This window comes from Sus scrofa, chromosome 9, assembly GCF_000003025.6.
Source record: "Sus scrofa isolate TJ Tabasco breed Duroc chromosome 9, Sscrofa11.1, whole genome shotgun sequence".
Taxonomy (NCBI): domain Eukaryota; kingdom Metazoa; phylum Chordata; class Mammalia; order Artiodactyla; family Suidae; genus Sus; species Sus scrofa.
The window spans coordinates 72,142,983-72,165,808 of record NC_010451.4 but is presented as its reverse complement, the minus strand read 5'-3'; the positions used below and the strand labels follow the sequence as shown (position 1 = coordinate 72,165,808).

Sequence of the window (22,826 nt, the reverse complement as noted above, 5' to 3'; positions counted from 1 at the left end):
AAGTTGCCGAAGATTATACTAAGTAATTATGTAAGGAAGTACCTCGAAAACTTTAAAGTGTCAGACAAAATGTATGTTTATATTAATTATTTTTATTGTTACTTCTTGAATTGTTCCCTTAGTATCTTTTCCTGTCCTAAAAGATTGTTTTTAAAAGAGGCATTTCATTGTTCTAAGATGTTCATCTTTCTCAAAATTCTCTCAGAAAGATTTCATCTATTCTCCCAGCCTTAACAGTAAGTCTTTTCAGTTGGATGAATTTGCATATTCTCAGATAAATATCTCAAGCCTTTGCCTTCCTCCTGTGTACCAAGTCTGCATTTTCAATTGCCAACTGAACAGTTTAGTCACACTTTTTTTTTTTAATGAATAAGGCAGTCTGGAGAAGGCAAAGACACCACTCTCAAGGAACTTCCAGGCTGATAGAAATGTATATACACAAGGATGAAAGTAGTTAAAGTGAGATTTTAAGAAAGAGTAAAACTGTACAAATGTAGTGAGACTAGAGAGGTGGTAGATTTTAAACTATTTCAGAGAAATAATAGATCTTAACGTGAACAAAATCGTTGGTAGTGGCGAAGGACCTCTCAAGAAAAGCAAAGAACATGAGCAAAATGTCACATGAATAAGAAGGTTAGGATACAAGTGGCAGTTTCAGGGCATAGGAAAACCACAGGGTATGTGAAGGGGAAGAAAGGAAAGTTGACAGCAAATCAGAGCAGTTGTAAAGATGTGCTATTTTCCCCTCAAATGTACCATGTATAAAAACACATTTCCTTTCCTCTTCTACCCATTTATTTCCAAACAGTGAATTACCTTTCCACCATTGCTTCATCTTATAGCATTTATAAGTCTTCTTAACCAAGTGGTGGACTCACTGTGTCTGACACATGCTGTTTCTTCTCTTCTTGGTCCTAGCTTTGCTTGCTTATTTTCTTGGCTACCCAGAATATTTTACCTCTCTTTAGCATCTCTTCAGTTTCTTCCTCTTTAAAATCCAGTTCAAATTGTTCTTCTATCAAAACACTTTTTAAGACCATTTTAGACTGAAATCTTGTCTTCCTTTTCCAACACTTTTAAAGCATTAATTTTAAACTGTTATGATTTGACAAATATAAAGTACCTTATTTTGATTGTTATCTTAAACTGTTATTACTTAAATTTTAAAGCATTATGTAACTTATTCCATGTTTTTGTTTTCCTCTCTGATTACATTATAAGCCTTTACTCAAGCAGAGACCACGTATCTTAACATACCTTTGTCTCCACATTGCTCAATACAACAGCTACATGTAGAATTATGTCTTTGGGCCTATTTTGTAAATCAAAGGCAGGCCTAAGTAAAAAGCATTATTAAATTTATGAGTTAACTTTCTGCTTCTGAACATATTTTGACTAAAAATTTTATATCCCTAATTTATAATTTTTAAATTTTGTGTGCAGTGGTTCTCTATCATCTGCTTCTGTCTTATATTTGAGATTATATTTTCTCCCAGTTGATCAGAAATAGAAACAGTTGAATTGAATCAGAATAATTCATAAGAAATCCCTAAGCACTGAAAACATCAGTGTCTTCATTCCTTGTTCTCTGGCTTAGAAAAATCTTGTATTGCTTTGAGATATTGTCTAATATTTGGATTTTCAAAACATTTCAGATAACTTTTTAGGTTTTTTTTTTTTTTTTAATAGGTATGGAAAAGTTGAAGCAACACGCATATTGTTAGAGAAAGGAAAGTGCAATCCAAACCTTTTAAATGGACAACTTAGTTCTCCTCTTCATTTTGCTGCTGGAGGAGGACATGCTGAAATAGTACAGATTCTCCTAAACCATCCAGAAGTTGACAGAGTAAGTTGTTTTCTACAATTTTCTCCCTTCCTTCCTTCCTTTCTTTTTCACACAGTGAATAACAAGTAATGACACTAAAATGTTCAGTTGTTCACTTAAGAGGTCAGCTGAAAAATAAAAACAAATTTAACTTACTATACAGAATAAGTAATATTTATGTATAAACCTTGCTTTTGTGTATAATTTTAAAAATTGTAGTAAAGTATACCTGATAAAATTTACCATTTTAGCCATTTATAGATGTATAGATCAGTGGCATTAAGTACATTTACATTGTTTTACAACATCATAGTCATTCATCTCCAGAATGTACATAAAATTTAACCTCTTCTCAATTTATAGTGTATTTCCTCAAAAATATCTTTAATGAGGAAACAGATTTGCTATCATTTTTTGAATTTGTAATAATAAGTATTTTGTAAAGGGAAAAATAATAGCTTTAACAAAACCTTTGTTGTTGCTTTACTCAGAACTTTAAAAAAATAATTACATTGATTAATGCTTTGCATCTCTCAACCGTCAGTTCATGTTTATTTTAGGTAGAGCACGTACTAAGCATGGTTAATATTGACTTAATACATGACAGTAGTCTTTTTTATGAAACTTTGAATGATATTTTCCTTATTTGCGTATTTGTAATGCCTTTTTTCTTTAACCTCTTCTTTTCCCCCACATTTCTAGCATATAACAGATCAACAAGGACGATCTCCTTTAAATATCTGTGAAGAAAACAAACAAAATAATTGGGAAGATGCTGCAAAATTGTTGAAGGAAGCCATTAACAAACCAGTAAGAATTACCTTCATAAATACTAGTTAGAGCCAAATATCATATTTAAATTGATAAGTAATTTGAGGATCTTTGGCAGAGTAGTAGGATAAATGTATGGATGGCTTCTTTACTGCTTTTATAAACCTCATAGTTAGAGTTCAGATGCATTAAATTTGTTATCATCCCTAATATTTGGACATTTATTCTTCCATATCAAAATAAAACTTGTAGTATAAATAAATCTTTGAGTCACTTAAAATTAACTGCAATTGCATTGTAATCTCTATACTTGATATGCCAGTTACAAATTATAATCTATTCATTGAAGCATATTTCTCTACTTAGGCCTTCTAAGCAATACTTTATATTTGTAAATAATGATATTATATATCATTTAGTAATATAGTTTCAGCAAGTTACTTATCTGTTACAGATTCATTTTTCTCCTCAAGAGAGTGAATGGGTTAAAATAGGAGATTTCCCAGCTTTTTTATTCTGCCACTTCAACCTGGTCTTTCCATTTACTTATGTCCAAAATAATTAGCAGCGACATTAAGATAGAGAAGAATTAGCAATTAGAAAAGAATTCAGTTATACCTAAAAATTATAGTGATGATAAAACTATTATCAATTTAAAAATCGTTTCAAAATTTGCAAACCAGATGAAAGGATTTATACCAACTGGTAAAAGTTTGATACCAATAGGTATCACCTGTATGTCTGAGCTTTTCCAGAAATTTCCATTCACAGACAATAAGTATTTGCTGAGTATTTCTATAAATTTAACACCATGAAATGCTGAAAGTGATAAGTGATAAAGAATATACACATAATCTCTGCCTTTAAGGAAAATTACTCACACATTCATATACATTTTTGTCAAAACACTATTCGATGAACACAGGACAAAGACAAGGAAATAGGTACAGGGAGTAAAAGGTACCCTTCTGTTATATACTTCATTCCAGTTTTAAAATAAATTTATTTATTTATATTTTGGCCACCCCACAGCATATGAAGTTCCCAGGTTAGGGATCAGATGCAAGCCACAGTTGTGACTTACACCACAGCTGAGGCAACACTGAATCTTAACCCACTTCCTGGCCAGGGACTGAACCTGTGTCTCAGAGGCACTGTTGATCCCATTGCACCACAGGGGGTACAATTTATTTTCTAATTGTATAATTAAAACATTTTTATTTCTCATAATTTTTATATCTGAATGTATAAGATAAGAGGAATTAGGTACTTTTATCTAAAATGAACTGTCCTGGAAGTTGTTTGGAAACATCAGTTACTTCCCATAACAATAAAAATGTACTGAAAATAGCACTTTTTTCTGGGATTTTCTGACTGGAGGAAAGAAATTGGCTCAAGGTCCATTGGTCCATAACTTTAACGTATAAAGTCTTCTATCACACATTCCTCTTCGGAAAAATTATTGGTGGTACATATTTCTACATTATAATTTGTGGCCCACCAAACTCATGAAATACTTGACTTAACACCAGATTTAGTTAACCAAATCTATATCTCCATTTGATATTTATGTTGTACATTAATGGCTTTAAAATATCCTCTCAGAAGATTCTGAAGTTGAATTTTTTTTTTAGAAATAATTTGCCTTGGTTTCTGAAACTTGTTTGACCATAGAATGAATATTCAGAGGAAAACATGTTAGAAAATATAAATAATGAAAGTAAAATTTTAAAACACATTAGTGGAAGAGTCTTACTTGAAGCAGTTTTTCTGATAATTTCCATGTTACAAATCTATAACAAAGCAGATGAAGTTGAAATTAAAGCATTTTGTTGGACTGGGATGTATAATTTCTAACCAGGTTGCATAATTTATTATCATTCTTTGTCCTAGTATGAAAAAGTTAGGATATACAGAATGGATGGATCTTACCGTTCTGTTGAACTGAAGCATGGAAATAACACCACAGTGCAGCAGATAATGGAAGGAATGCGTCTCTCTCAAGAAACACAGCAGTATTTCACTATCTGGATCTGTTCAGAAAATCTAAGTAAGAAACTTGGTATTCTGTTGTATAAATGTAATTATTCTTTTTTGAGAGTGGGTTGGTAAATTTAAGTATAGCATCGATTATTACTGACTTTTACATTTTCAAGTGATACAGTGTTTTTCTAGTTTATATAAATTGTATTCAGACTACTGAAACAGATAAGCACCAAACTATTTTTTCTTTGGCAATGGAATGTGATTTGAGTGCCACTGAATGTAGTACTCATCCAACTTGCCTTATTTTCAGTGCTTATCTCATTTCAAAATAATACAGATGTTCTTTTTCTTTTTTTCTTTTTGGCTGCATAATGGCATATGGAAGTTCCTGGGTCCATGGATCGAGTCCGAGCCATAGCTGTAACCTCTGTCACATCTGCTGCAATACTAGATCCTTTAACCCACTGAGCCAGGTCGGGGATCAAACCTGCGCCTCTGCAGCAATCCGAGCTGCTACAGTTGGATTCTTAACCCACTGCACCCTGGTGGGAACTCCTTACATTCTTAAAAAAGTGGTTACCCTCAAATTGGGTAGTAACATCAATTAAAGTCAGTATTATATTAAATTTAGGCCTATAATCTGTGTGTGTTCAATACTTAGTGTACTTAGTTTAGTTTAATACAAAGTTACTATGCATTGATAAAATCGGTTCATTTTTACATTGTCATTTATAAAAAGGAAAGATGTTTTTCAGGCCTTCAGCTCAAGCCTTATCATAAACCACTGCAACATGTTCGTGACTGGCCAGAAATTCTTGCTGAATTGACTAATTTGGATCCCCAAAGGGAAACACCACAGCTTTTCCTAAGAAGAGATGTGAGACTTCCTTTGGAAATTGAGAAAAAGGTTTGCTTAGAAATCTTATTTACAGTCATTTAAATGTACAGGATCTACTGAGTTCCTATTATAAGCAGTAGAGGCAAAAATTGTGCTCGTCCTATACAGGAGGGTTTTTTTCTGTTTTTCTGTTTAATCCTCATATCCCAATTGTTAGTGCTAGAGTTTGAGTCTGTCTGCTTACCAAGCCCCTGGTGGGTTTTTCCATTTCTACATGTACTTTCTTAGAATACAAAAGAAATAGAGAATCCATCCTAGAGAGAATTACCAACCATATGGGAGACAGCTTATACAGAAAAAAATTTTAGAGTAGTTAGAAAGGGAGTACAGTGTCAAACTTAATAAAGGGCTAATCGATTGTATAAATTTCAAAGGAGCAAAGAGATACACTGGTGTAGGGAGAGAACAGAAAAAACATTCTGGATAGAGAAGATTATATTTAAAAAGAGGACATTAAAAAGTTATCCTCAAAGTTAATAAGCAACTTTTTTTCTTTTTTTGTGTTGGGTTTTTTTTTTTTTGCTTATTAGGGCCACACTTGTGGCATATGGAGGTCCCCAGGCTGGGGTCCAATTGGAGCTACAGCTGCCAGCCTACTCTACTGCCATAGCAATGTCAGATCCGAGCCTTCAAGCCATGTCTGTGACCTATACCACAGCTCACGGCACCGCCAGATCCTTAACCCACTGAGCAAGGCCAGGGATTTAACCCACAACCTCATAGTTCCTAGTCAGATTTGTTTACACTGTGCCATGATGGAAACTCCAATAAGTAACTTTTCTTGACTTAACAGAGAACTATATATATAGTAAAGGATAAGAATGGAATTTCATTTGATAGAAAAGGTCTGTCCCAAACTAGTATGTTTAGATTTGAATTACTGTAAACGTGATATAATGCCATCTGAAGGATGAATAGACAAGGAAGAAACCTAAGAGAGATAAATTACAGTTTCAACTAGATGATAGGATCAACACAGTGGTAGATGTGAAAACTGGGGAGAAATGACAGGTTCCAAGGTCTCATAAATTTGCTAAAGAAAAAAATACATAATGCATTTCCTTATTCTTTAAGGAAGTATTAGACAAGGTTAAGCAAATTTAGCAAATGAAAATTTCAGTGACTTTGTACAAACTTGGTAAATGTTTTATGCTTGACTATTCATATTGTCCCTCTAATATTGTCAAACTAAAGGTAGAAAAGGCATTTGGCAAAAACTCACACCTTTTCATGATAAAACTCAGGAAACTAGGAACAGAGGGGAACTTCCTCAATATAATAAATGGTGTTTATGAAAAACTCATGTGAAAGACTGAAAGCTTTCTGTCTGAGATCAGGAACAAGACAAGGATGCTTGCTTTCCCACTGCTGTTTAACATAAAGAAAGAATTTTTTTTTTTTTTGGCTTTTTAGGGCTGCACTTGTGGCATATTGGAAGTTCCAGGTTAGGGGTCGAATCATTGCGACAGCTGCCAGCCTACACCACAGCCACAGCAATGCAGGATCCGAGCTGCATCTGCAACCTATACCACCAACCTATACCACAGCTCATGGCAATGCCAGATCCTTAACTCATTGAGCAAGGCCAGGGATTGAACCCGCAACCTCATGATTCCTAGTTGGATTCGTTTCCGCTGTGCCATGATGGAACTCCTAAGACAAGAAGTTCTAACCAATGCAATTAGCCACAACCCATTCTCCCCAAACGAAATGAAAGGAAGGGAAGTAAAAAAAGAAAAAGGCATCAACATTGTAAAGGAAAATGTAAAATTGTTGATCACAATGACATGATCCTATATATAGGAAATACCAAAAAATATACACAAAAGCTACTAGAGGTAATAAATAGATTCAGCAAAATTGCAGGGTACAAGCTCAATGCACAAAAATTGGTTATTTGTATACACCAGCAAGAAACACTCCAAAAAACAAAATTAAGAAATCCATTAAAATAGCTTCTAAAAGAATAAAATACCTAGGGATAAATATAACAGAATTGCAAGACTTGTATACCAAAAACTATAAAAACATTGCTGAAAGAAATTAAAGAAGACCTTAGTAACTGGAAAGACATCCCGTGTTCAAGGATAAGACTTAATATTGTTAAAACATCAATAAAAGCAAAGTGATCTACCAATTCAACACAATTCCCTGACAACGGTCTTTTTTACAGAAAGAGGAAGGACAATCCCCAAATTCATTGCAAAGGGCCTTGAATAACCAAAACATTATTGAAAAAGAAGAATAACATTGATGGATTCACATTTCCCAATTTCTTACTACAAAGCTGCAGTATTTCAAATAATATGGAGTTGGTATAAGGATAGACATAGACCAGTGGAACAGATTTGAGAGTCCTGAAATAAACCCACATATCCATGCCAACTGCTTTTTGTCAAGGATATTAAGTACATCCCATGAAGAAAGAATAGTCTCTTCAACAGATGATGCTGGGACAATTGTAAATTCACATTCAAAAGCATTAAATTGGGAGTTCCTGTCGTGGCACAGTGGAAACAAATCCGACTAGGAACCATGAGGTTGTGGGTTTTTTCCCTGGCCTCGCTCAGTGGGTTAAGGATCCAGCGTTGCCATGAGCTGAGGTGTAACTCGTAGATGTGCCTCGAATCTGGCATTGCTGTGGCTCTGGCATAGGCCGGCAGCTGCAGCTCTGATTAGACCCCTGGCCTGGGAACTTCCATAGGCTGCAAGTGCAGCCCCAAAAAGACCAAAAGAAAAAAAAAAGAAAGAAAGAAAAAAAGAAAAAGGCAACCTACAAGAATGGAACAGAATATTACAATATTTGCAAATCAGGTATCTGAAATATCTGATAAGTGTTTATTATGCAGAACATAAAAAGAACTTCTACAACTCAACAAAAAGACAATCCAGTTAAATTAGGTAAAGGACTTAACATTTCTCCAGTAAAAATATACAAGTGGCCAATAAGCACATGAGAAGATGCTCAACATCATTAGTCATTAAGGAAATGCAAATCAAAAGTCAAGGACAACTACTTCACACCTATTAGAAGGATAGCTATAATAAAAAAAATTTATAAAGGAAAATGATGAGTGTTGATGAGTAGGTAGAGAAATTGGAACCCTTGTACATTGCAGATAGGAATGTAAAGTGATGCACCCTCTGTGGAAAAGAATTGAGTGGTTCTTCCGAAAACTAAACATAGAATTGCCGAATGATCCAACAATTCAACTCCTAGGTAAATACTTAAAGAAAATAAGTATTCAAACAGATTACCTGTATTCCAACATTCATAACAACATTATTCACAGTAACCAAAAAGGTGGAAATAGCTAAGTGTTTATCAAGAGATAAGTGGATAAAGACAATGTAGTATATGCACACAATGGAATGGTATTCAGCCTATGAATGAAGCTCTGTATATACTGTAAGATGGATGAACCATGAAAACATGCTACGTGAAATAAGCTAGACACAAATGAACAAATACTGTATGATTCTACTTATTTTAAATAAATACAGCAGGCAAATTCATAAACAGTATACTAGTGGTTACCGCAAGTGTGATGGGGAGACAGAATGACTTAATGGTTAGAGAGTTTCAGTTTGGATGATAAAAAATAATAGAAGTAGTGGTGATGCCTCACAACATTTCAAATATAACTAATGCCACTAAATTATACACTTAAAAATAGTTAAAATGGCAGATTTTGTTACACAGTGCTTAAAATGTATTAGATCTATGAAATCTACAAATAATCGAAGTATGCTCAGCCTGTCTTTCTTCACCTAAGTAAATTTTAAAGTGATTGGCAGAGAAAGAATAATGATAATACTTGGAAATTAAGTTAATTGCATACTATATTATAAATAATATAAACTCAAGTGAAAAAGAAGCAAGGATTAATGAGTATTTAGGTGAATCAGAATACCATGATTGTCTGGTAAAGTGGTTTTGTTTTTTTATTCATTGTGTAAATAAGAAATTCCAGTGTTCCCGTTGTGGCTCAGCAGTAGTGAACCTGACTTGTATCCATGAGGACATGCATTTGATCCCTGGCCCCACCCAGTGGGTTGGGGTTAGGGATCTGCCGTTACCATGAGCTTCGGTGTAGGTTGCAGATGGAGCTGTGGTGTATGCTGGCACCTGTAGCTCCTTTTTTACCCCTAGCCTGGGAACTTACATATGCTGCAGGTGTGGCCCTAAAAGGCAAAAAAAAAAAAAAAGGAAGGAAGGAAAGAATTCCTATTTGTACCATCTGAAAAATAGAAGAATTGCATTTTTTTATTAGGATTATTCTTTTAGGATGAAACGAGCCTGCTTTCATTTAAAAAGAATTGTTGACTAATACTCACTGAAAACACTATTAGGAATATAACTGTCCTCTGCTGAAACTATTCATAGTGAAAGTTGATTTTTAATACAAAAATATTTTTCTTCTTTTTTTCCCAAGATTTTATCTTGAGTAATTAAAAATCCTTAGAAAAGTTGAAAAAGTAATAAAATTCACACCGTATGTCATTCATTAAATTTATTAATTTTAACGTTTTACTGTATTTACTTCATCATTCTTTTCTGTGTGAATTATTTAAAATTGAGTTGCAGACGTCATGGCAATCCATCTCTATATATTTTATAACATGCAGTTTCTAAGAACAAGGATGTATCTCTATACTACAGTACCCTTTCAACCTAACTGAAAGAATATTTCCATTATAAGATCTAATATCAGACTCATATTCATATTTCCCCCCAGTTTTTCAAAGTCTCTTATAACTCCCAACTGAAAGATCTAGTCAAGATGCATACTTTCCATTTGATTGTTATCTCTTAACTCTCTTTTAATCTTGAGCAAATCCCTTATCTTTTTCCTCATGAAATTGTTTCAGTTTTTTAAATATTAAGTATTATATCATTTTAGTATGACAATTTTTTTTACCTAAGAGATTTGGGTCATTTTGAATCATACTTGGAAATACTTCTAAGTTTTCATTTAGAAACTCTGTAGTTGATAATTATTTCCAAGTATTCTGTAAGCTAGCATTTTTCAATCTTTGTTAATCTTACCAGATGAAGGAGTTCCCATTGTAGTTCAGTGATTTAAGAACCCGACTAGTATCCATGAGATGCAGGTTCAATACCTGGCCTCGTTCTGTGGGTTAAGGATCCAGCATTGCCATAAGCCGCAGCATCAGTCACAGATGTGGCTCAGATCCAGTGTTGATGTGGCTGTGGTGTAGGCTGGCAGCTATAGCTCTGTATCACCCCCTACCTCGGGAACTTCCATATGCTGCAGGTGTGGCCCTAAAAAGGCAAAACAAACAAAAAAAAAAACCAAAAAAACAAAACTTATCAGATAAAGTGAAATTTTAAAGTTTTTGAAACTTAAAACTTATTCTCTCTTTTAGTGTTACTTCAAAGTGCAAAGTATTTTTTGGTCAAATAAAAAATGTTAAGCTCTTTTCAAACTTCATGTATCCTTCGGGGAATTGACACATTTCCTTTTATCTTTTTTGAGGTTCACTCCTATATTGTATGAAGCATAGATTATAGAAAAAAGTATAAGGAATATGAAGAGTTTGAGTAAAATTGTGTTAGAATTATCCATAAACTGATGATAATTTTATTAGACTATAAATCAGAAGTTAGCAAACTATAGCCTATTGCCGAATCTGGGCTATTGCCTATTTTTGTATATCCTGCAAGCTATTAATGGTTGAAAAAAATTCAAAAGAATGTTATTTCATGTCATGTGAACATTTTATGAAATTCAAATTTCAGTATCAGTATAAAAAGTTTTAGTAGAACTCTGCCATGCATTTGTTGGTGTATTGCCTATGGCTACTTTTGTGTTACAGTACCAGAGCTGAGTAGCTCTAATAGAGCCTGTATGACTCGCAAAGCTTAAAATATTACTATCTGGACTTTAATTGTAAAAAATTGTCAACCTCTGCTCCAAAGCAGTAATAGCTCATAAGCAATTAAATAGCTTTTGCTTTTTCATATTATATAGTGTCAAGTTATACATTTGTAACAGGAAAGTATGGCCTAATAACCAAATTCTACTTTTTCTTTTAAGATTGAAGACCCACTAGCTATTCTCATTCTTTTTGATGAAGCCAGATATAATTTATTGAAGGGCTTTTATACAGCTCCTGATGCTAAACTGATAACATTGGCAAGTCTGCTGTTGCAAATAGTTTATGGAAATTATGAGAGTAAAAAACACAAGCAAGGTTTCCTAAAGTAAGTATTTAAAACAGTTTGTGTTCTTGGGCTCACCCAAGATTCAGTTTAACCAAGAAAGTTTAGAAATATTACATTATTAAGAAATATTTAGACATTGGTTTGGAATTAATATAAGGCACGGAATGAAGAAAAAGAACAACTTTGGTAGAGCATTCTTTAAGTTATACTCTCTCCAAAGTTATTTTTCTTATATTTAAATATAGTTTGATAGGCCTTATACTTGCTAACTTTTTCTTTACTATAAGTTTAAATAAGTTCACTAAAATTCATTTGGATAAGTAGTAGAAAAAAATATTATAAGGCAGATGCATTTCAGAATCCCACCACAAAAACTAGTTTACGTTTCATGAGAAAAAAACACTGAGGTTTTAGCACATCTAAAGATTGTTTATTATAGTTTTCAATATTCAAAAATATTTTGTGGTTATTGAAAGAAGCTTTTCTCTAAATTGAGCAATATTAGAATTGTGACTTTTTGCTTAATGTTTAGAGTTCCCTGATATTTTGCAATATAGTGTTTTTCAGTTTAAAAATCACATTAAAGTCATTTTATATCTAAATGATTATATTACTTTAGCTACTAAAGATGATTTATTTAAAAGATGTTGGCATATTTGTTTTCAGTGAAGAAAATCTAAAATCCATTGTACCTATTACCAAATTGAAAAGTAAGGCACCTCACTGGACAAATAGAATACTTCATGAATACAAGGTAAGCTGTTAAATAGAAATAAAGGTGTTTTATAGCCTAGTTGAAATGTCATTAGTATTATTAATGTTTTAAACATAGGTGTATTAAATTTATATTCCTGAAATTAAAAAATGATATTCTAATTCACATGCCTGGAAGGGAATGTAGCAAGATATTTTTAATAATGTCCTGTTCAGAACCTTTTACTGAATACCTTCTGTATGCTGGATACTGTGGTAAGGGCTAGAGATTTTAAAAACATGAAATAATATCCTCTCTTGGAGATCCCATTGTGGCTCAAGTGGTTAACGAACCCAACTAGTATCCATAAGGATGTGGGTTTGATCCTTGGCCTTGCTCAGTGTGTTAAGGATCTGGCATTGCTGTGGCTGTGGTGTAGGCCAGCGGCTACAGCTCCAAATAGACCCCTAGCCTGGGAACCTCCATATGCTGCGGGTGCAGCCCTAAGAAAGACAACAAAATAAAAAATAAAAAATAAAAATATCCTATCTCTACCCATAAGGCACTTAAAAAATGTAGTAGAATAGATAAACAATATTTGTAGACCTTGATATTTCTTCATTTTTTAAATATAACCACAAAAGAAAATCTGCTCTTGGGATAATGTCATACAATTTTCTCTTCTTTGGGGTAGCCTTGATTTTAGACACTGCTTAGTTGACCTATTTGGATTATCAAAGGTACACTGTGCTTTCATATCTCTTTATTTTACTTATTTGTTTTTAGAATCTTAGTACAAGTGAAGGTATCAGTAAAGAAATGCATCACCTTCAGCGTATGTTCTTACAGAATTGTTGGGAAATCCCTACATATGGAGCAGCTTTTTTCACAGGACAGATATTTACAAAGGCCAGCCCTAGTAACCATAAAGTCATCCCTGTGTATGTAGGTGTGAATATAAAAGGACTTCATCTCCTCAACATGGAAACTAAGGTAGAGTTTCAGCTTTTCAGCTGTTTTTGACCACTGACATTATATAATATCTAAAATAACAGTACTAGCTTACATGAAAACTCTAGAAATAGCATAAATACAAGACTAGTCATCGTAAGTTTGTTTATAATAGGAAAGGATGGGGGGTGAAAGTGAAATGATTGTCAATAAGGAGTTAACATATTAATTATGGTACATTTGTACATTGAAATAGCTTGCAGCCATATAAAGGAATGAATCTTTTTGTGTAGAATGGTCTCTTAAGATATATTTGGTGCTGAACCATATGTAATATGCTACCATTCACATAAAAATGGGTGGAAATGAGTATTTATACAAAGAAAAGAAAAACACACAAAGAGATGTATGCATCTTCATATTCATTACAACATTATTTACAATGGCCAGTATATGGAAACAACTTAAGTGTCCATCAGTGGATGAATGGATAAAGAAAATTGTGGTGTGTATATATGCAATGGAATATTACTGGGCCATTAAAAAGAATGAAGGCTTGTCAAATGCAACAATATGGATGGATCTTGAGGGCATTATGCATAGTGAAATAAGTCAAAGACAAGTACTGTATGATCTCATTTATAATGTGGAATCTTAAAAAAAAATGAAAACAATCTCATAGATACAAAGAACAGGCTGTATGGTTGCCAAAGGCAGGGTGTTGGGAGATAGGTGAAATGGCTGAAGGGGTTAAAAGGTACAAACTTCCAGCTGTGAACTAAATAAATCATGGGGATGTAGCATAGAGCATGGTGACCAAAGTTAATAGTACTACAGTGCAGGAGTTCCTGCCATGGTGCACTGGGTTAAGGATCCAGTGTTGCTACAGCTGTGGTATAGGCTGCAGCTGTGGCTCGGATTCAGTCCCTAGCCCAGGAACTTCCATATTCCATGGGTGTGGCCAAAAAAGAAAAAAAAATTATGCTGTATTGTGTATTTGAAAGTTGCTAATAAATCTTAAAATTCCTCATCTCAAGAAAAAAATTTTGTAACTATGTTGACAAATGTTAACAATATTTATTGTGATGCTATGCAATACATACAAATATTGAATCATTATGTTGTATAGCTGAAACTAGTATAATGTTATGTCAGTTATACCTCAAAAAATGGGAGGAAATAAAGACTATATTTACATAAATACTTGTTGCTTTTATATTCATAAAAAAATCTCTTAAAGACATTAGAGAAGGGGAACCATGTAACTGGGAATAAGAGTGGGAGGGAGACTTTACTAAATAGCATTTTGCAATTAAAATTTTTTTTAAACTGTGATTGTATTACCTATTTAAAAAATCAATTAAAATCAATTAAATTTAAATGGAAAATACAGATTTAAAAAAGGATATATAATAGCTGATACAGTGGATATTTTGAAAATTAGAATTGGTTACAAGCACAATTTAGGGGCAGGGAGCACTTTAGGTGTGAATGGATGGGATTGTGAATACCTGTTAGACCTTTTCTATTCCATCATCTTGATCCAGCTGCCCCAACTTAAGTGCTTTTCAACCAGAGGCTTATTACTGTACTGTGCTCTTATTTTTTGTTGTTTTTTTTTTGGCTGCCCAATGGCATATGGAGTTCCCAGCCCAGGGATCAGATCAGAGCCACAATTGTGACCTATACTACAGATGTGGCAACATGGGATCCTTAACCCACTGTACAAAGCTGGGATTGAACGTGCATCCTGGTGCTGCAGACATGCTGCCGATCCTTGTTGGTGCCACAGTAGGAACTCCACTTCCTTTCTCTACTTAAAGTCACTTAATATAAATATGGGGGAGTTCCCATTGTGGCTCAGTAGTTAATGAATCCGACTAGGAACCATGAGGTTGCGGGGTTGATCCCTGGCCTTGCTCAGTGGGTTAAAGATCCAGTGTTGCTGTGAGCTGTAGTGTAGGCCGGCAGCTACAGCTCTGATTGGACCCCTAGCCTGGGAACCTCCATATGCCACAGGAGTGGCCCTAGAAAAAACAAACAAAAAAATATGTGTGTGTGTGTGTGTGTATGGGGTTATCAATTATTTTAGCATGTTTAACACATTTCACAGGATTAACAGCTTTCTAGTTAGTAACAGAAAGCAAATAAAAATCTATTTTGTTCATTCATATTTGTCAAAAATAGAACATTTCCAGAGTTCCCTAGTGGCCTAGTGATTACAGGATCTGGCATTGTCACTGCTATGGCTTGGGTCACTGCTATAGTACAGGTCAATCTTTGGCCTGGGAACTTCTGCACGCCATGGGCATGGCCAAAATTTTTTTTTTAATTAAAAAAAGACTATTTCTAAATCAGATAATGTAATAACTAAGCTTATGCATTTAAAAAAGTATTTTAGATTAGGAAATTTCATCATAAACCTAATTTTTACTTGTATCATTTTGCTAAGTCTTTATTATGTTATCATTTAACTTCTGAACGTATCCCAATTTTAGTTTAGTCATTTCATGATAATTCAGGATCATCGTTATGGGCAACAGTTATTTTATCATGCTGTTAGATATGCCTGGGAATGGAGGTAAAGAATACTTAGGGACATAGGACAGAGGAGGCAGTGACTTCAGCAGTTGACTTAGAGCTTGATTTTTTAAGGTCTCTGATACCAGTATGCTTTTGAGTCACTTACTTATTTTCCCTTTAGACTACTCACACAAAATAAGCTGCTTCTTATTAGCTTGTAACTACTTTTTCTATTCCTGTTGCACTAAGTTTGCTAAAGGAAATAAAGGAGAAATTCCCCCTTGAAATATCAAGACATTTTTCCAATGCTATTTCAGAGGATTTTATACTTATATCTGCAAATTCTTCTTCATTGAACTGGATGATGATGTTGTGGGTGTAACACTGAGCCTTTTCTCTAAACTGTACTTTATGTTTGACTTTTGGTAGCAGTCCAAGTTTAGGCAACAGTATAAAGTTTTACAAAGTCAAATGATGGTTCAGTAATATAACATTTCATATTATGAATACTATTCTAGTCCAGAAGTTGAATGAGATAGCAGAAGCAAGCAGAGGATAATATTATTAAGAATCTGCTTTTTCTGGATAAGATGTTCAATTTCTAGAGATATAAATAGAAATGCTGTCATTGGATATATTAAAAAGTGATTGAAGCCAAGAGTAATGATGTTTTCTGTCCACATAATCATTACCTGGTATTCTATAAGCTGCTGATAAATTTATGGCACCAATAAAAATTATTTAACATAATTACATTTTCAAACCATCAAAGATGGGAACAGTCAGCTTGTTCTCAGTTGTCTTAGATAGACCAAGATCTGCTAGGGTTGAATTTGACAAGCTTGCTTAAATAAACATCTTCATCTGCAAAAATACTTTCATTTTCATTTAAAACTACATGGGATTAGTCTCCTAGATTAAATCTCAGGAAAAGACATAGAATACAGCTGTTGTGGGGTTTTTTTTTTTTTGAAATCTACTTCTATATTTTGTTTTTCTTTGGAGTAATGACAGTTGCCTATCAGAAATAAAGCTCAACTAATTTTATCTTTGGGTTTTTGTTTTTTGTTTTTTGTCTTTTCTAGGTCCGCACCCATGGCGTATGGGGGTTCCCAGGGTAGGGGTCTAATCCAAGCTGCAGCCACCCGCCTACACCACAGCTGCAGCAACTCGGGATCCAAGCTGCGTCTGCAACTTACACCACAGCTCACAGCAACTCCGGATCCATAACCCACTGAGTGAGGCCAGGGACTGAACCCACAACCTCATGGTTCCTAGTCAAATTCATTAACCACTGAGCCATGACAGGAACTTCTCAACCAATTTTATATGCTCATCAGAGACTTTCTGTCTATATAAAATGTAGACACTATTGAATAGATAACATGTGCTACGTTATATAGTTCACTGTTTCTGTGGTGAGAGCATTGCTATCTTGAGAACTGAACTATACTTGTTGCTGTATCTTCAGTCTTAGTAATACCACTGCTACTTCCAGGCAATAGATTATCACTACTTCTCCTGTCTGTCCTGGTTGGCTAAGTGCTACTTCTGACTTCTGTGGTTTCCTTTTTCTGATCTTAACTATCTCTGCCATTTCCCTTGTCCTTTTTGACTTCCCTTGCTAAGCACCTTGCCCTTTGTAGGTTTTATCTCCTAATTAGAGCTACCTTTTCCTTCTTTTTTTTTTTTTTTTTTTTTTTTTTGTCTTTTTGCTATTTCTTTGGGCCGCTTCCGCGGCATATGGAGGTTCCCAGGCTAGGGGTCTAATCGGAGCTGTAGCCACCGGCCTACGCCAGAGCCACAGCAACACAGGATCTGAGCCGCGTCTGCAACCTATACCACAGCTCACGGCAACGCCAGATCGTTAACCCACTGAGCAAGCGCAGGGACCGAACCCGCAACCTCATGGTTCCCAGTCGGATTCGTTAACCACTGCGCCACAGCGGGAACTCCCTACCTTTTCCTTCTAAAGCAGATCTCTCAAAAAAACCATGTGGACTCTGGATCTCTTCAGCTCTACTCAGCTGTTTTCATTATTGCAGATTTCTCAAAAATTCTTCCTGGAGTTCCCGTCGTGGCGCAGTGGTTAACGAATCCCACTAGGAACCATGAGGTTGCGGGTTCGGTCCCTGCCCTTGCTCAGTGGGTTAATGATCCGGCGTTGCCGTGAGCTGTGGTGTAGGTTGCAGACGCGGCTCGGATCCCGCGTTGCTGTGGCTCTGGCGTAGGCCAGAGGCTACAGCTCCGATAAGACCCCTAGCCTGGGAACCTCCATATGCCGTGGGAGCGGCCCAAAGAAATAGCAAAAAGACAAAAAAAAAAAAAAAAAATTCTTCCTGCACATTGTCCTTTAGCAACAAAATCTTTATTTTTAACTTATGGTTTCAGTGCTTTTGTTGGTCATTTGACATACATGTGATTGAGGAGTTACTGTACCACAGGGTTTTTTTTCTGTATATTAAACTTTAGAGGCCATATTAGGTTATTTCCTGCAACAAATTTCAAGTGACTGATCCAAAAGATAGGCAGTTTAATGTATTATGATATCTTTACTCTGTGTTTCAATGTGTACTTTGTTAAATAGCTATTTTAGCAGATCCTGTCTATAAGATAGGTTTTATAAGTTAGTTATTTTTAAGATGTTATTATATTCCCATTATACATGGTATATACTCATAGAAATTAATAATGCTATTTTCCTTAGAGAACCTCACTTTCAAAATGTCCTAAGCTATTACCTCTCTGGTACATCCTTAGTTTATGACTTACAACCATTATGTTAAGAACTGCTCATCACACATCATTGCCTGAATAGTGCTGCTCTTTCAGGGGAGCATTTGATCTGTGTTGTTATTTTAATTCTTCACTGGAAAAGTATTTGCTTGCCTATTAAATATAAATATTTCCATTAAAAAAAACAGAACTGCTAGTCATATAGAGGTAATGTTTCTAAAAAGTATGGCATGAACTCTTTCTTTGTATATGTATATACAAAGAATATATTTTTAGGGTAAGAAAATATAAGTTACTGCTAGGAGATAATTATTTTTTCAATAATCAAAAGGCTATATTGGATTCCTTTTAAACATAACATTATGTTAGAAAGTGTAGGAATAGAGTAGTCTAGTTTGTTTAATGGTTCTGTTGAATATATAAAGAGTATATTACTAATTTTTTAAATTATGGTTATATTTACAGTAAATATATTAGTGTACTTTTGTCCAGTGAGATGAAATTGCCTAAGTCAATATGTTACCACTATTACAGTAAATCTCAGATATGAAATTACTTTATGAATATTCAAAAGGTAATTGAATAAAGTAAAAGGAATAGTTTTTAACATACAGAAAGTAAAAACTTATAGTACACTTAATTTTCCTGATAGTTACTGATAGAATGGATATCTTTTTTCCCCACTTCATTGGGTAAGTTTAAGGTGTACAATGTGTTGATTTGATACATTTAATATATTTCAAAATGATTACCACCATAGCATTAGCTAACACCTCTATCACATCACATAATTACAGTTTTTTTTCTTTTTGGTGAGAACATTTAAGGTGTACTCTCTTAGCAACTTTCAAGCCTATAGTACAGTATTGCTATTACTAACTGTAATCACCACGCCTCACATTAGGTCCTCAGAACGTCTTCATCTTGTAACTGAAAATTGGTGCTACTTGCAAGAACCAACATATGCTTTGATTCCCTCTACCCGCCAGCCCCTGTTAACCACCATTCTACTCTCTGTTTCTGAGTTTGGCTTTTTTAGATTCCACATTTTTGTGATAGCCTATGGTATTTGTTTTTCTTTGTCTGACTTATTTCACTTAGCATAATGCCCTTAAGTTCTATTCATGTTGTTGCAAATAATAGGATTTCCTTATTTCTCATGGCTGAATAATACTTGGTGTAAAGTATGTGTGTGTGTGTCCATTAGCTACACAAACATAGCACAGAATGGGCACCTAAATTTTTTCGTCATTCTTATATAAAAAATATCATTGTTCAGGGCAGTCTCCTGAGAGTTTACCATGTATGTGGCTCTCTCCTGCAGGCTGTGTGAAGTTAGTGTGGATACTTTGAACAAAGTTTTATTTTAACATTCAAAACCATTGTGTTTAGACCTGGCTAGATAAGGATAGAGAGTAAGAGAAGATAGGTGTTGTTTGATAACTATTTCAGTATATAACAATTTCTAATTATGTTTCAGGCTTTACTCATCAGTCTTAAGTATGGTTGTTTTATGTGGCAGTTGGGAGATGCTGATACTTGTTTTCAGATCCATAGTATGGAAAATAAAATGAGCTTTATTGTACATACAAAACAGGTAAGTACTTAATGATTCTGGACTTCTAGTAATAAACTTTACTATATTAATAAAGTTATTTCTTTTTTACAAATGACAATCCATTTTACTTCAAGGGAAACCACTAACATGAAATTAACACATTTAAAACCAAGGTAAAAAGGCAGCCTTTCCTAAGCAAAGCTAGAAACTTACCTGAATAATTTATTGTAGTCTTATAACAATGAAAAGTTCCTTTTCAAACAGATAAAGAACTATCTTTCCACTCCCATGTGTGTCAATTACACATTCTTACATATTTCATATTTATTGTCTAAATATATTTTACTTTGTAGGCCAGCCTTGTGGTAAAACTACTAATGAAGCTAAATGGACAGTTAATGCCAACTGAAAGGAATTCATGAGAGGAAAGCAACTGATACCTAAGCCACCACATTTTGTAATGTAGATTTTTTTCCGTGAAAGATTTCTTCAACTTACATTTAACAAGGCATTTAGTCTCTTGTAATATATATGTATACTACTACATTGTACAGAATCTGTACTTATGTTTGGTGTGTAAGATACCAGTTAGTTTTATATAATATCCACATAAGCTAATTAGTTTTTAAGAGAAACACACAAAAAGGTATAGACTGATAGCCTGTATAATATTAGACAAAATAGTAGACTTATAAAAAGTTATTTTTGGTAAATGTAAAGAATTTAGAGTGGAATGTGATGAAATTAAAATGTAGCTTTGCTATGACTTTGTGTGTCATTTCAAAATTTAAAGTCAACATGATTTGAATAAAATTGTTTTCTACTTAAAGCATATATAACACTGTTACTTAAAATGTTTTTTTCATAACCTATGAACATTTCTCAACAATGTTTTTAAAAGACGTAGTTAGAATGTTTATCTAGTATCAGCTAGTATTTCTCAAAGTGCTGTAGTTCTCGAACGCCCTGCATTCTAATTACGTGTGTGCCTCTTTAAAAATAAGAATTTCAGGGGCTCATTCTAGACAAGTTCATTCACTCTCTTGGAATCAGCAGGGCCTGGGAATATTTTCTTAAGTTTTAATTTGTTTTCTGTTGAAATAATTCTAAACCCAGTATGAATTTAGATTATTAAAGTTAAGTAAATTATACAAAACTGTCTGGCATACAAGCACATACATACAATAATCCCTGGATATTAGTAGTTACATTTATTCAGAACCTGTATTTTTATGAGGTGGCGCAATGATGTATTTATATTACCTTTACATTATATGAAGTAGATCACCAAATACCTGGTTGTTATATTTAGGAGAGTACTGATGTCATGTTAGGTGCTAACTTTATTAATCTGCTATTTAAAAAGCTTAGGAATTAGTCTTTCCAAACTTACAGATTGATGTCTTCTAAGTTCAGAGATAGAACAGTCATATTTAAAATTATTCTACCAATTGCAGATGATATTTTTGTATCATCATCTACTCTTCCCATTGACTTCTGCATATCTTTAATAGTGGTCTGCTGAGCTTTATTAAAATTATGTAGTTAAGTTTAATGAGAAAGCAGATTTTTCTTTTAATTCTGTGCTTAGCACTTTCAACTCTCCATAGACAGTGCTCAATAGCCTCAACTGCTACCAAATACCCTGTTGACTCCTAAACCTAAAACTTTAGCCTCAATTTCTGTCTCATGCTTTTTTTTTCCTTTTTAAGGCCACACCTGTGGCACATGGAGGTTCCCAAGCTGGGGGTCAAATGAGAACCATCAGAGCCATGGCAACACCAGATCTGAGCCACATCTGCCACCTGCACCACAGCTTAATGGCAGTGCCAGATCCTTAACCCACTGAGCAAGGCCAGGGAGCCAGCATGCATCATCATGGACACTATGTTGGGTTCTTAACCTTATGAGCTACATGGGAACTCCCTGCACATAAATTTTAAAAATTTTAAAGTACTTTACAGAATCACAACTTGCTATATAAGTGCTGATAACTTACAAAAAATATATGTAGATTTAATGGAACTCTAAGTCATTACTCAAATTTGAACAGTGACTGGTCAAAGACAGTTATAGGTTACCTGCTCAGAAATACAGACAACTTTAAAAAGAGGGAAAATAGTAATCTTTGCTAACAAAAATGCAAAACAACCTTATTAAAAGAGTTCAAACTGTATGAAATAATAAAACAACTTATTACATTAATAAAAAGCAATGATGGTACAGGACTAAGACAACATATGAAAATATATTCTGGGTGGTACTGAAAATTGGTTAAATCTTTTGGTAAAGCCATCTGGACAGTGTTTTCTCCCCTTGACCTGATGATCCCACATAGAGGACAATCCAAGGATGAGCCCACTGCCTCTACTTTCTCATTTGCAGTGCTTTAGTGATATAGTTTCCCCTCTTGCCTAGGTAAACCACATGTGCTGCAATTCAGCAGGGGAAAAAATAATAGTTTTCCAATATTACTGTAAAAGTGGAAGAAAATTGTACAGTTAAAAATAATATTTATCCTAGGCAATTGCTTTTAAAGCAAGTCTTTGCCAGAGCAAACCAAATGCTTTAGTTGTTATAGGATCATATAATAATGCCATTAACTCAATTATATGAGCAAATAACACACTTATAACGTCAGAGAGCAACCAGCAAATCATTTGTTGACTTTTGGAATATGCTATGTGATGTTTT

At 34.2% G+C, this 22,826-nt stretch overlaps 1 protein-coding gene and 1 long non-coding RNA gene across 9 annotated transcripts in view; one reads left to right on the top strand and one right to left on the bottom strand.

The window, feature by feature from the left end:
• The window catches only part of KRIT1 (KRIT1, ankyrin repeat containing), a 41,123-nt gene extending 18,966 nt beyond the window's left edge, over positions 1–22,157 (top strand). For 5 of the 8 annotated variants that reach the window (XM_021102376.1, XM_021102374.1, XM_021102373.1 and 2 more), the window contains 9 exons: positions 1,690–1,846; positions 2,528–2,635; positions 4,490–4,646; positions 5,338–5,489; positions 11,543–11,709; positions 12,337–12,424; positions 13,151–13,357; positions 20,055–20,171; positions 20,486–20,964. In XM_021102376.1, coding sequence (XP_020958035.1) covers positions 1,690–1,846; positions 2,528–2,635; positions 4,490–4,646; positions 5,338–5,489; positions 11,543–11,709; positions 12,337–12,424; positions 13,151–13,357; positions 20,055–20,171; positions 20,486–20,554 — 1,222 coding nt within the window. In that variant the 3' untranslated portion in view covers positions 20,555–20,964. Of the gene's footprint in view, positions 1–1,689; positions 1,847–2,527; positions 2,636–4,489; positions 4,647–5,337; positions 5,490–11,542; positions 11,710–12,336; positions 12,425–13,150; positions 13,358–20,054; positions 20,172–20,485 lie in introns of all 8 variants that reach the window. The other 3 variants (XM_021102370.1, XM_021102371.1, XM_021102375.1) reach the window with 2 other exon arrangements.
• The window catches only part of LOC102158687, an 81,552-nt gene continuing 63,254 nt past the window's right edge, over positions 4,529–22,826 (bottom strand). Inside the window, exon 3 of the long non-coding RNA XR_002347031.1 lies at positions 4,529–4,629. This is a non-coding gene — a long non-coding RNA (uncharacterized LOC102158687). The remainder of the gene's footprint in view (positions 4,630–22,826) is intronic.